The sequence below is a fragment of the Paramormyrops kingsleyae genome, chromosome 25 (genome assembly GCF_048594095.1).
Source record: "Paramormyrops kingsleyae isolate MSU_618 chromosome 25, PKINGS_0.4, whole genome shotgun sequence".
NCBI lineage: Eukaryota > Metazoa > Chordata > Actinopteri > Osteoglossiformes > Mormyridae > Paramormyrops > Paramormyrops kingsleyae.
In genome coordinates, this window is record NC_132821.1 from 23,090,985 (window position 1) to 23,103,879 (window position 12,895).

The window sequence follows — 12,895 nt, forward strand, 5'->3', positions numbered from 1 at the left end:
TGTGTATCGATTTACCCATTTACTGTTTGCAGGAAAAATGTCAGACGTCCGGGCAACGAGAAAGCGGCAGCAGCTGAACAACCTGGTTTCCATGGTGACGAAGTTAGCATGTCCGGGAGACCGGGTGGTGGACTTCTGCAGCGGAGGTGTAAGCGTCGGGTGGGCGGTGACGCCATACATGTCCGCTACGCGGCTCCGGGCCGCCTCTGCGGCGGGTGAATGTATCGGTCCGATTCCGGAAGCTGCCGGCCTGAGCTCTCTGAGCCTCGTCCTCTCCGCTGTTTGTGTTGACAGGGACACGTCGGCATCGTTCTCGCCCACGCCCTCCCCGAGTGCCAGGTCAGACTCTGCCAAAAGTCGCCCTCGTCAGGGTACGCCCTCTGCGCCAGGCCCGGTGACGGCGGTCGGCGGCAAATGGCTCAACCTGAGAAAACATCGAATTCGTTCCCAGCCTCCCGCCGGCGTGTGGTTTTCCCCCAACTCTCTTAATTTATGAGCCGCGCGACCCTGAACCACCGGGCGCTGTGGTACTGCAACCCTTTTTCTCCTCTCCCCAAACATAACAGGAGGAGACCAAACATTTGTCAGCTGGCAGAATTTAATTTGAAGCCAGCACTGAATCTTGGGGCCCAGGAGAGCCTAATGCTGTTTGTTGGTTGAAGGTTTCATTTCCGTTACCTCTGCAGCAATCTAACCCTAATTGACGGCAGCCTTGGGTCTCGCCTGCCGCGGAGGCTCGGCGGATCGATCGCGAATTATGTCTAGGGTCGCCTAGGTCATGTGGTACAGACTCTGGCTCCGCTGACAGATGTTGCCCCCCTTCTCTTAGGTGATTCTGATCGAGAACAAGGAGGAGTCCCTGCTCCGAGCGAAAGCCCGATGTGCTGAACTCAGCCTGAAAAATGTGTCCTTTATCCAGGCGAACCTGGACTACTTCACTGGACCCTTTCAGATAGGGGTGAGTCCCACCGGAGCGGCGGGTATCTGCCATGCATATGAATGCGGCTACAACACATGGCTACTGGCCCCCCAGGGTCAGTCTCTTGTTGTTCTAATTTCCATCGGTTCCTCGTTGCTCGTATATGTACTGAACAGCCCCTCCCTCCCCCCTCATTAGTTTCAAGGACTGGCAGCTGAATACTGTCTTCTCTTGAATTTATTGTACATTTCGTTTCACAAACGTAACTATTTGTTTTGGTTTTTTTTTTTCTCATTTTTCTGTCCTTCCGTGCTCTAGAAGGCCCAGAGCGTCTGTTTTATTTTGAATGGTCGAGTTAATGAATTCCGAGAGCTCTGCTCTTCGTTCGGGAGTTTTTACCCTGCGGGCGCCCTTTCACCCCCGTGAGAGTCTGAAATAAAACACAGTTTCCCATTGACGGGCCCGTCTTGCTCCCTCTCGTCCCTGCTGGCCTGGGGTTAGCGATGTCCATCACCATTGTGGGCCATTTCTTGCATTTAACTCCCTCAGATCTTTGAATGTTGAGTTCTGCTCCTACATCGGCCGCGCTCGTTCGAGGTCTCTCTCTCTCTCCAGCACTCAGATCTTTGTGTGTTGAGTTCTGCTCCTGCAGTTTGGGATTTCTCAGAAACTCATATTTCTGTACGTTGAGCTTCTCATTGAAATACTACATTTTCTCATATCTGATAAATCTGGTGACCGTGCTGGAAGTGTGTACTGCAGAACTCTTCCCCAGAGTTTATCTCCGAGCATCTTGACTCATCCCGTACTGCTGCGGTGTGTTTCTTCCAGAAGCTTCCACGGCAGCGTGTCCTGCACGGTTCGAGCAGGCGAGAGCTGCATCGCTCAAGGACAAACTCGCATCCTTGCCATATAATAAGCCCTAGCATGACTTCTGTGGTCATGTCTTCTTTAATATTTCGTCTTCTCTGAATTCATTCAGTACCAGTTGTCACTTAATTACTCACAAATGTCCTGCATAGTTAAAGTCCATATCATTTGGTTTCAGTTTAAGCCGATTTTAATTTTTTTTAAGGCAGACACGTTTTTTAAACGTGCTTAATAATCTGATTGGCTACGTCGGACCCCCCAGCCAGGTATGAAATAAGCCCCCATTTTGTCGTATGGCTGTCAGACACAGGACTCTGGGGCCGGAGGGCTGAAAGCTGCAGGAGAGGCTTCTTTTTTGCGTTTTTGTCGTGTCGGTGCCCAGGATCCTTAAGCGGGAGTTATTTTCCCTGGTTGTTGGAAGCGCGTCCGTCATTGCCTCTCCCACCTAACGGAATTTGGAATCGCGAGGGCGTTTTGGACGCGACTTTGCGTCTCTCTAGCTTCCGTTTTGTCGGACGAGTCATCTTGCAGTTCTATTTTTCTAAGAAATGAAGGAAACCAGACTCAAGTATTTACCAAGCAGGTTCATAGTCTTTTGTAGAAGTTCTGTAAGGTTTGACCTGAACTCACATAATGCAGAGAATTCCCATTGCACAGAAGCTCACTGCACAAGCTAAAACAGCTACAGTCTGTGTATGGAATGACACTGTATTGGCTCTTAAAGATCTGCTCATGGTATTTGAATGATGCACTCTAGGTATTCTTAATTACAATATCCCCGTGTAGTGTGACCTTTCAGTGCTATCCCGAGGTAATAGTGTATATGTATGTATGTATGTCTTTATATATGAGTAAAGAGTTGATGACAAAAAAAGAGCTTTATCACGAAGTACATAAGTAGCGGTGAGAGTGAAGCTTGGGGTCTAAGGCTTAGCCATTTATCCGGGGCCCCTGGAGCCTTTTACGGGGGTTAAGGGCCTCACTGAAGGGCCCAACGGAGATGTGGCTACGCTGCTGAGCACAGGATCCGGACCGGCGGAGCCACACTGACTGGGCCGAGGTCACAGACGTGTTGGGAACCCAGCTGCCCATCGTGTTCGTCTCCTCGCCGGATAAGGAACGAGAGCCGGGGGCCCGCCGTGGCGCAGAGCCGCACCTGTGGTCTGTCGTCGGCTCACGTTTCAGCCCCAGTCTCTTCGGTGGTCTGGAGGGTCAATGCTGAGGAAAGTTTGCAGTGTTAAAACAAGCATTTTCCAGCCCAGAAAGTATGTGAATAATCCCCAACAAGATTGATGAGGCTAATAAGAACTGCTTTGCTAACACAATTCAGCCCCTTATGATCTTTCTTTTATGCATTATTCACTGCGGCCGTGGCTAAGGCTTATTAATAATGGCCTCAGGTTCTCTGCTAAGTGCATCTTCGCAGGGCTTTCTGGACATGCAGGTTTTGCGACCGGGGGCTTGTCGCTAAAGTAAACGTGGAGCGCGGGCGTGCGGTGCGCGTCCGCTCGTTTTCCGAGGAACACGGCGTCCCTTTTTTCCCCGGCTTATTAAGCTTTCTCTGCTATGAAAAACAAAATTCCTCCGGTCGCTTGCCAAACCTGCCCACCATCTTGCTTTCATTACCGTTGCGAACTCCTTTCCAAGGAGGAGATAAGGCGACTGCGGGGCCCTGCCTGTGGACTTCTGCGTGGACTATTATTGTGTTTATTTTTGTGTATTTTCAGCCCCCTTTACCGCACTCCAACCCCCGGTCTGTGAAGTCCACGTCACATATTAGTAAGTAATAACATAACTGAGTCCCAATTCCCTTTGCAGTCTTTAATTTCCGGCGAATAGAATTAAATTAATGCAGCTCGTGGTTGATGCCAAAATCATTCTCTCAGGATGCAGACGTCTTGAAATGGCTTCCCTGTGGATATTGTCAAACAGGTCCCATATCCCTGCTCCAATGAACGATTCCGGTCATCAGGTGGACTCCCCGAGTGCCGACGATTCGCGCTAAGTGCCATGACGACGTGAGCCGTAATCCGGAACCTTCCCGAGCTCCATGGTGTTCCCTTTTGTGTAGGGGTTCTGAAATGTGGCCACTCACGTTTCTTAGAAAGCTCGGACTTCCCCATGGCAACCGTACTCGGCCCAGGTGCCGTGCTGTCTCTGCAGGAAGCTGGAGTGGCTCCGGAGAAATATTCCGGTGAAGGGCAGCATCTAGAAGGTCAACGACTACACAGAGCACTCTCACCCCCCTGATGACCCGAGATGGTCTCAGATGGAAAAGCTTGCAGCTCTTCCTAGAAGAGGGTCTGGTAGAAAGGAAAGGCTGCTCTTGTTGAACCATTAGTGGAAGAACCCATTATTCATAATGGCGGGGTGATGCATTAATGGAAGAACCCATTACTCTGAACAGTGTAAGGCATCAGTGGAAAGACCCATTACCCATAATGGGGGTGAATCAGCAGTGGAAGGGCCCATTACCCATAATGGGGGTGAATCATCAACAGAAGGGCTCATTATTCATTAAAGGGGTGAAGTTCTTCATAAGAGGTGAAAGCGGTTCTGCTTTCGCTAAGTGGAAATGTGAAGTTGGAGGCCCCAGGATCTGGACCGGTGCATTTACGGTCTCCCCCACTGTGTGCCCCCAGGTGGCGCTGCACGCCTGCGGCGTGGCCACAGACATGGTCCTGGAGCACTGCTTGCAGGCCGCCGCCGCCTTCATCATCAGCCCCTGCTGCTACGGCTTCGTCCAGAACACCTGCAAGTTCACCTTCCCCCGGAGGTGGGTCACCTGGAACACGCAGAACTGAACTTCCTGTTTGAGTACGGCATGGGCGACTTTGGTGTCTTATTAACTTTAAAATATTCACCAGAGGGCAAGTTAAACATTGAAGGCACCAAAAGCAGGCCAACTGCTAGACCATTAAGCCCAGTAACCCTACCGCCAAATACTAAGATACCTTCTGAAGATACCCTTACTGAGACTATACTGTTCCATTCTGGGGAATGTGTGAATTTAATGCAAATATCGTAAATGTCTAACACATTCACGTCTGTTTGCAGCAAGCGGTTTTCGGATGTGCTGAGCTACAAGGTACGTTCCACTGCGCCGTCAGAATGCGATCTGCAGCCGCCTGCAGGTTTGGTTCTAGCCCAGCATCTGGCCTGAGTCACGCAGGTTTTGCAGTCGTCGCTGCGATGCTGCCATTTCTCAAGCTTATGCTCGCGAGCCGTAAACAGATTAGCTTCTGAAATTCCTGGTGTTTGGGGGGGGATGTGGAATGATAGGAGTTTCCCCCGGAAATCTACAAACGCGAGGTCCCTCTGGGCTTATCGGCTTCCCGCTGCAGTGTCGAACATCCTGGAGATTAAAAGAGCCCCGCTCGGATTTGTGGATTTATTCGGGTCTAATTAAACCTGAGACTCTGTGTTCCAGTTTACTTTATAATAATGCTAATATCACGTTAAAGGCATGATGAACTTCACCTCTTGTTGTGACGTTAGTACCTATATTCCCTATAATCTTTCTAAGTACCTCCTTTATTCATTGTCCTGCGCACAAGCTCTTTTGGGATTTAATCAATTTAACACCGTGCTGGGGGGGGATACAGTTTGGTCATTGACGGTCCTCTGCCCTGAAAGACGAGGCAGTATTTAGCGCCCCTCTGACGGATCAGCACTGAGCCCAAAAGCACGAACCCTTTGCTGTCGCCGACCCTTCCGTCGCCGGGCTGGAATGCCTGGGGCATGATGATGAATAACGTAGCACCGAGATGGACTATCAATGATTGGAAGTATCGATATTTAACACTGAGCCTTAATGGCCGAATGCAGGCCCAAAGGGTGCTTTCTCATCGCGGACTGAAGAATGGGATCAATTAGAGAGACAGGAATCCCGATTCGCTGTTAGCAAAGGCGCACTGCTGCCCCAGGGAAGGCTGGGGTGGGGGGGGGGGGGGGGTTTGCACCTCTAGGATATAGATTTTAGGAAGTTTCCAGGAAGTTGCAAAGGAACAGGAATGCATGGGTTCCCATCTCACAAGACGTCGTCTCCCAACTTCTCCCTGCAGGAGCACATGATCCTCTGCAGGTTCGCGGACCAAACGGCTGGGCAGTTGCCTCCCGACCGACAGTTAATAGGTAAGTAGGTTACTCCATTAATAGACTCCAAAGTACCGCTCACACCCCCGTGGGCCCAGTTTAAATGATCCTGTTTGGTAATCAGTATACAGGGGAGCGATCAGTTAGCGAAGGCAGCGTATGAAACGTGAGCTTGCTGGTGTTTATAGGAGTAAATCTTGTTCATGGGTAGGATGTGTTGCTTTGAGCATGTTTCATCGAGGCTGAAGATGTGGGAGAGGTTTTCAGACGCGTCCTTCATCCCCGAATTTATGACCCACCTTCTGCCAACTTCACCGGCACCGAAAACAAAGCCCTCCATTCCCACGGTCCGTTCAGCTTCAGCCCTTATAAATCATTTCTGATGACTGCCGCTCCGTTGACACTCTCCGAGGTGCGAGAGTGTAGACCTTTCCCATCTGTCGGTGGGCACAACCTAACAAGCTTTAATCCCTGTTCTTACAGCCACCAATAGAAAGTTCCTACAGAATCACTCTTTTTCAAAAATAATTATCCTGGCACACACTGTAACAGGATTTGCCCCTTAAACATATCCTGTAATAAGATTCTTCACTTTAATTAAACTTTGAAATGCTTGTAACATGTTAATGATATTGTTCCTGTTGGCATTTTCTTGCAGATGTTAGTTAATATTTCCGATTTTTATTTACTTTGATGGGAAATGAAGATTAAGATGCACTTTATTGGTGCCATTGGTAACTCCCTCTCTCTCTCTCTCTCTCTCTCTCTCTCTCTCTCTCTCTCTCTCTCAGGCAAGCATTGCATGGGTCTGGTGGATCTAGACCGGGCTTGGGCCGCCGAGAGTCTGGGTTACTCAGTCAGGGTCCTGACCATGGAGCCTGCAAGCTGCTCCCCCAAGAACAACATGCTGGTCGGGGTCCCCACTGGCCGGAGACTCTGCTGAAGCCGGGGACAGGATCCCAGGATCTTAGTTCCCCTCGTATACGAGATGCAATCATGTTGTTTAAACCCCCCCCCCATCACTTCTGCTATGGCACTGTGTGCCATTATACCAAGAAGGTGGAAAAATAGGGTTGTAATTCAACTTTAAGGGCATTGTCGATATTTTATGGATAAAAAATTTTACAGGCAAAGAAACATGTTTTATTGAACCTGATTTTATACGAGGAACCTTTCCAGGAGCTGAAGACCTCCCCAGTCTTAGGCAGCTGTGCCGAAGAAGAGGCAGTGATATAAAATAAGATTATTACGGTTATTAAAACGTCAGACGGTGGGCTCAGATGAATGCCTGAAACCACCCGAGATGATCGTCTCCGTGATCCAGGGCTTGATCCTGCATGACCCCATGAGCGGCCTTTAGGGGAATGCACCCCACCCCCCCCCCCCCCCCCAACTCAGGTGTCCAGAGTCTTCACGACCCGGCGGACACCGCTAAGCCAGGCGTGTCGGCCACGCTGCTGATCCTGATAAAAGCAGGATCTTTCCCTAATGGTGAACCGCACCGGGTGTGGAACAAAACAAGGGAAAAAAAAGGGACAATAGGCACAAAAAAAAATTGATACACATTTACTACCGACTCCTGTTGCACAAGTACAAGTTGCAGACAGCATTTGTGTGGCGTTTTAATACTGAATAAATGTTTTCAAAATCTAACGAGTGTGATCTGTGTGGTCCCAGCATACCCCAATACACCAGTATATACAGGGGATTCTTCACCCTGCTGGGATTTGTCTATCTGCTTCCACCAGTGATAAGATAAACAAAACAGGTGAGATAGGACTTGTTGTAGGAAGTGGAAACGCCTCTCGAAACCGCACGCTTCGGAGAGGAGGAGATCACCCTTGCTTCCCATTTCGTGTCGTTCTACAAATTAGGAGAACGAGATTCCGTAATAGATGACAACAGATTTTTACATCTGCTGCTTGGTGTCGCGGTTAAGCCACAAAGCCAGGTCATCTGCCTCTTAAAGTCATTGCGAATGCAAAATTATTCATTGGATTGGACCGTCGTTCGCCGGCAATCTATGAGAGTCCTCTTTATCTGCGGATGTTGTGTTTTTAAATGCTCAGCGATAAGAATTCCAAAGGAGAATCACAGACCACTGATCCCTCAGGACCACTATTGATGTTTTCAAGAGCTGGGCAGTATGCCGATTATTTATGGAAGGCGACAGTCTCAAAGCAGGATTAGTACATCAACAAAGAACGGAAGGAGCGAAGGCCGTCTGGATTCAAGGTTGACGCGAACTTTGAGTGACGTGGCCGGTCGAGATGAAATGTTTTCCTTAATCAAAGCGAGGTACTACGTGCTCTGTGTTTCCATCATCCTGAGTGATGTACCCAGAACTCAATGGGTACTTCTCGCATGTGTGCATGTGTTTTATTTATTTTTTTTGCTGCTGGTTCAACACCACCTTCCTTAAGCATAGCAACGCGATTGCCGATGCTTCCGTGTGCCTAATCCCTTCATTTGTAAGTCATAAGCTTGTCTGGCTCACTGATTAATACAGAAAGATTCTTGGCAAAACTTCTCCCAGGGTTGATGCAGGCTAAGGGTACAGACACTTCCTATCTTTGGCTGTGTGCCTGGAAGCCTTGGGTCCTGGGTCAAGGTCCCTGGCCGTCCCGTGCCTCGACTCTTGGGGAATGCCGACTCGATCCTCCTCCGGCTACAGAGATCACTTGCCGTCTCAGGGACTCATCTGAATTCTGTGCTCGCAGACTGTCTCGGGGTGAGTGGCAGGGCGCACAACACCTTCAGGAGCCACATTTATTTCAAAGGGATATTTTCTCAGCATCCCCCATGCCCCCGCCTCCCATTATCATTGTCCCTGCCCCGGTACGTATGACAGACACATGGAGGCAGACGCCTATTGAATATGCGATGTGGTGGACTCGATGAAATGCGTTACTCTGTGGGAAGGCTGGGGTGAGGCTAAGGTCTACCTTGTTTGTGTATAATGCGCTATGCTGTAGGTCACTCTCTAATCAGCTAATCTATCCGGATTTCTCCCATGTATGCTTCGGTATTAATTCCTCTTCCAGCCACTAGGGAACATGAACACGTCCTGAAGTTCCTCAGTATTACGTTCCCATAGGGCTGAACTACGCTTATGAAAGATTCGACTTTTCATTGTTTTCTCCCCCCCCCCTTACTTAAAGAGTAAGTCTGGAGACTTCCCCACATCTGTATCAGGAATTTCACATTTCGTAAGTGGTCCGTTAACTTAATTCCAGGATATATTACTGCAATGTCCTTTTGTGTTTATCAAAACAAAAAACTTTTGTACTAAACTTTTGTACTATAATATCTTGGGCTAATCTGTCAGAAATTACAATGAGTCAAACAGTTCCAAATTTTCCCCCGACTTCTCAGTTTAAGGGGGGGTAAAAAGGACTTCTTGTTTAAAACACTGGTACATGACCCAGCACGCTCTGACAGAACGCAGTTAAAAGGGTTCGTTATCTAAAACTGATCTTGAGATTCAAGTATGGATTTGGTTGGCCGGGAAAAACTCGAGTCCTCCAAGCTTCTAAAACGAGCAGCAAAAGTAAACAAGCCGAATTTAATTCATTTGCTTTATCGCTTAGCCACGGAGAGATAGCAGAACGTTTGCTGTAGAATTAAATGAAAAAACGCAGGTTTCTGCGGATTCTCTAAGTACATGTACATTATTATTATTTTTTAAATCATGGCTTTCCCGAGACATCTGTCATTCTGAGATGGACATGCATCACGCTGCGGATAGTGTTAAGATAACCGAAGGGCTTTCACCTCTGGAGGTGTTTCAAGCCAACTACCTTATACTAATTGGTCACTAAGTCACAGGCCAGTGCCGCTGCGGTTGTGTTGGAGATTGGGTTCTGTGCTTATCCAAATCCCAGTTGGGGGCCGTGAAAGATTGTGAGCGAAACTGAGGTACATTAAAGTGAAAATGGCTCAGAGATCAAAGTGAAACGTCTACTGAGAGACAAAGAATCGATGGCAAAATTATGGCAATTTGTACGTCACAGCCATAGTAATAAAACCTTTCAGGGGGTGGTTTGGTAAAGCTGAACGAATATAATGGTTTGTGTAGCTGTTCTCTACCACAATTGGGATTGCATTCAGGTTGATTTAACTGGACAAATTGGGAACTTTTTTGAATGCCTGTTTTAAATGGCTTCAGAGCAAGTTGGTGTGTAAGATGCTGGTTGTAAACAGCCCATCGCCTCGTCGTCCATCATCACCTGAGGGAAATACGTGAAAAGGCACAGATCTCAAGCAAAAGAATTTCCAAAGATGAGACGGCGTGTTTTTTCCCTCGCAATATCAGTACCGGGTTACCGAAATTTCTTAGATACGAGGCTTTAAGTCATGAAACTTTCATCGAGGTGCCCCGGAGGCAGAGTACGTGGTGCATGACAATGGAAAAAACTGAAATGCAATCAACCTCCAAAAATGCCATTCCCTAGATACAGTAGCCTATATAGTAAACAAGACATCCTCTCCGTAATATGAGCGAGTTGATATGTAGTATCTACCAGCATGTGTAAATTAAGGTGTGGCGGCCCTACGTAACTTCCCAAAGTTTATCCATCTACTCTCGGTTTATTACCTACAAGGCACACGATTCCGCAAAACTGGCTTTAATTTAACTGAGCACCACGCCGGCAGTCCGTTTAAGGGAGAGCATAGGTGTCAGGTACAGCTAATGGGGGTAATTTTACCCAGTTCCAGCCCAGATCGTTTGCTCGGGTCTGAAAGGTGCGGTGCCGGCCGCAAACGATGCCACGCGTGCAACGTGCATCTACGTTGCATTGCGTTAATGACTTGTTTTTTTTATGAGTAGTGCTAAAAGTGTACGATCTGTGGTGTGTGCAAACAGAGAGGGGGCTGTAAGGTGTGTATCAGATGAGTCTGTGGCCGTGTGTGGGAAAACTCCATACTGCGCCGGTAGAGTGCACTCCGCTCTTGACAGATCCGGTTTCCCCCCTGTAAATGAAGTGTGCGCAGGGTACTCAAACCGCACCGGCTCTGAGGTTGGAAAAGCTCCCCGTGCTCGTTTTCCTCGCCGGTGACAGTGTTTGAATGCGGGGATCCGCTGCCTGACCGCCAGTGTGGGTTTCGGGAAAACATCGGAGGACGCATTGGTTTAAGGATGGAAGTATGGGTGAAGTTGACGCTTCTGTGCGGCTGCTGCTTCGGAGCGATCGCGGACTTTGACGGCAGGTACGAACAGTGTTTATATGTACAAAGTATATACGGCCAGTGTGTTGTGAATGCCGTGCTACTCGCTCATGAAACGGCCAGCGAACATGTTTCTGCAGATACATTAAACAATTTACATTTAAATATATATAACTTAACTGCATTGGCAGCAGAGACGGATATATGTTATATATGTGTCATGCTGCTTAAAATTAATTTTAGGTTTACAGAGACTTGAGGTGTATTTTATTGAGTATTAATTTTCATAACGATAAAAACGTAAACAGCTTTGATTCTACGGCTTATTTTGCACGGACTTCTGAACACGTTTGTAAACCATCGGAAATTTTGACCATTTCAAATGTATTATCTGTTTAGAGCTGCGATTCGCACTTGTTTTCACCGTTGATTACTGAATAAGATATAAACGCATATATGCATCTGTTATTTACAAGACGGTGAAGTTTTTAATCCCGGCAACACAAAACGTGCGTCTGTAGTTCTTGTATTAGTCACAAGTGGGGGGTTGCTTACATATTTCCCCGCTGATCTTTGGGAAGTGACAACCTTCACGTTGCTGGGTGGTTCAAGTCCAAACACGATTGGGGTGAAATATTTGAAGAAGCGGGACAGGAAGGTGCCGAAGCTGAGGAATGCGCTCTGATCCGGGACGGCTGACGTGCGCAGTGCCGCCGCCGCAGTCGGCAAGCTGTCCTCACCTATAATCTGTGGATACCACCTCCTTTAATTATCCAATATGCACGCATATGTGATAGCAGAGAATGTCAAGTAATTTTACTAATATTTTCGTTCTCGTCCATTAGATTACATTGGGTTACCGCTGCTGGCTTGTTGTTTCAATTTCCCTAAGATGTTGCCATTTCTACCAAGCAAATATTGAAATTATGTCCACTTGACTTTAAGGCTTGGAAGACATTTAGCCTCCTTGAACAGTTCGGTCTGATCTCCTTTAATTATAACCTGGGGGTTAAAAAAAAAAAGTTTAATGTCGACGCTTCAATCTAACCATCAAACCACAGCGGTGTTTATTTTTCTAAACTGAGTCGGGCTTGCTCAGCCGTGCTTAACTCAGTCATTCCTGCATGCTGGCTGTTCTTCTTGGCAACTTGATAAAAGCTTTCGATAACACCCCCCGATCAAGAGATCTCACACTGATGTGAATTATCTTAGGAAGCGCACGAAACATCAGCATGCTACTGAAAACGGGCTTGAGAATCATTTGTCTTTTGATATTTCTACCACGACGGCCTCGGGTCTCTCAGCTTAATTCTGCCGAGTTTGTCTCCACTATTAGCGGACCGCCAACCCCTGGGTATCGCACTCCGGCTGACAAATCACACTCAGCCATCGCCGCGAACGCTTTAATGAAAAGGCTGTTTGAGACGAACGCGCCCGGGCGTCGTGTTACCACAATGGGCAGAGGTGCAGCGATGTGGGCTTTGCAGATGGCGAGAGCATCCTGTCTGTGAGCTCACTGCTCTTGTCTCCGATCAACGCAGACTCATGTGGGCACCCCGCCCCCATTAACAGGGGGTTTTGTTTTGTCTGCTGGAGTAATATCAGACCGCTGGGCGAACATGCGGGCGGCCTGCGGGTTCGTAATGGCTTTCGGTCAAAGCGCCAGGCTGACTGTAATGAGTATATGGATTAACCTGAAGGTGTCGCCTATTAGCGGCAGAGCTGATGGAGGGCTCTGTCAGAGCGCCCATTATTTGCCAATTTTCGCCATTAGGAACCAGCCCAGGCTCCTTGCTCTAAATTCATGGAAAGAGTATGCCCAGAGAACTCACAGCCGGGGTG

The 12,895-nt window shown here is 48.1% G+C and overlaps 2 protein-coding genes across 7 annotated transcripts in view; both read left to right on the plus strand.

The window, feature by feature from the left end:
* gstcd (glutathione S-transferase, C-terminal domain containing) overlaps positions 1-7,537 on the plus strand; it is a 27,168-nt gene extending 19,631 nt beyond the window's left edge. For 2 of the 3 annotated variants that reach the window (XM_023799111.2, XM_023799112.2), the window contains 7 exons: positions 33-148; positions 295-339; positions 830-958; positions 4,432-4,565; positions 4,847-4,877; positions 5,854-5,923; positions 6,676-7,537. In XM_023799111.2, coding sequence (XP_023654879.2) covers positions 33-148; positions 295-339; positions 830-958; positions 4,432-4,565; positions 4,847-4,877; positions 5,854-5,923; positions 6,676-6,827 — 677 coding nt within the window. In that variant the 3' untranslated portion in view covers positions 6,828-7,537. The other variant, XM_023799113.2, reaches the window with a different exon arrangement.
* Positions 7,538-10,588: 3,051 nt separating this feature from the next.
* Positions 10,589-12,895, plus strand: part of npnta (nephronectin a) — a 31,015-nt gene continuing 28,708 nt past the window's right edge. For 2 of the 4 annotated variants that reach the window (XM_072707640.1, XM_072707639.1), the window contains exon 1: positions 10,593-11,095. In XM_072707640.1, the coding sequence (XP_072563741.1) occupies positions 11,025-11,095 (71 nt within the window). In that variant the 5' untranslated portion in view covers positions 10,593-11,024. Of the gene's footprint in view, positions 11,096-12,895 lie in introns of all 4 variants that reach the window. The other 2 variants (XM_072707638.1, XM_072707641.1) reach the window with 2 other exon arrangements.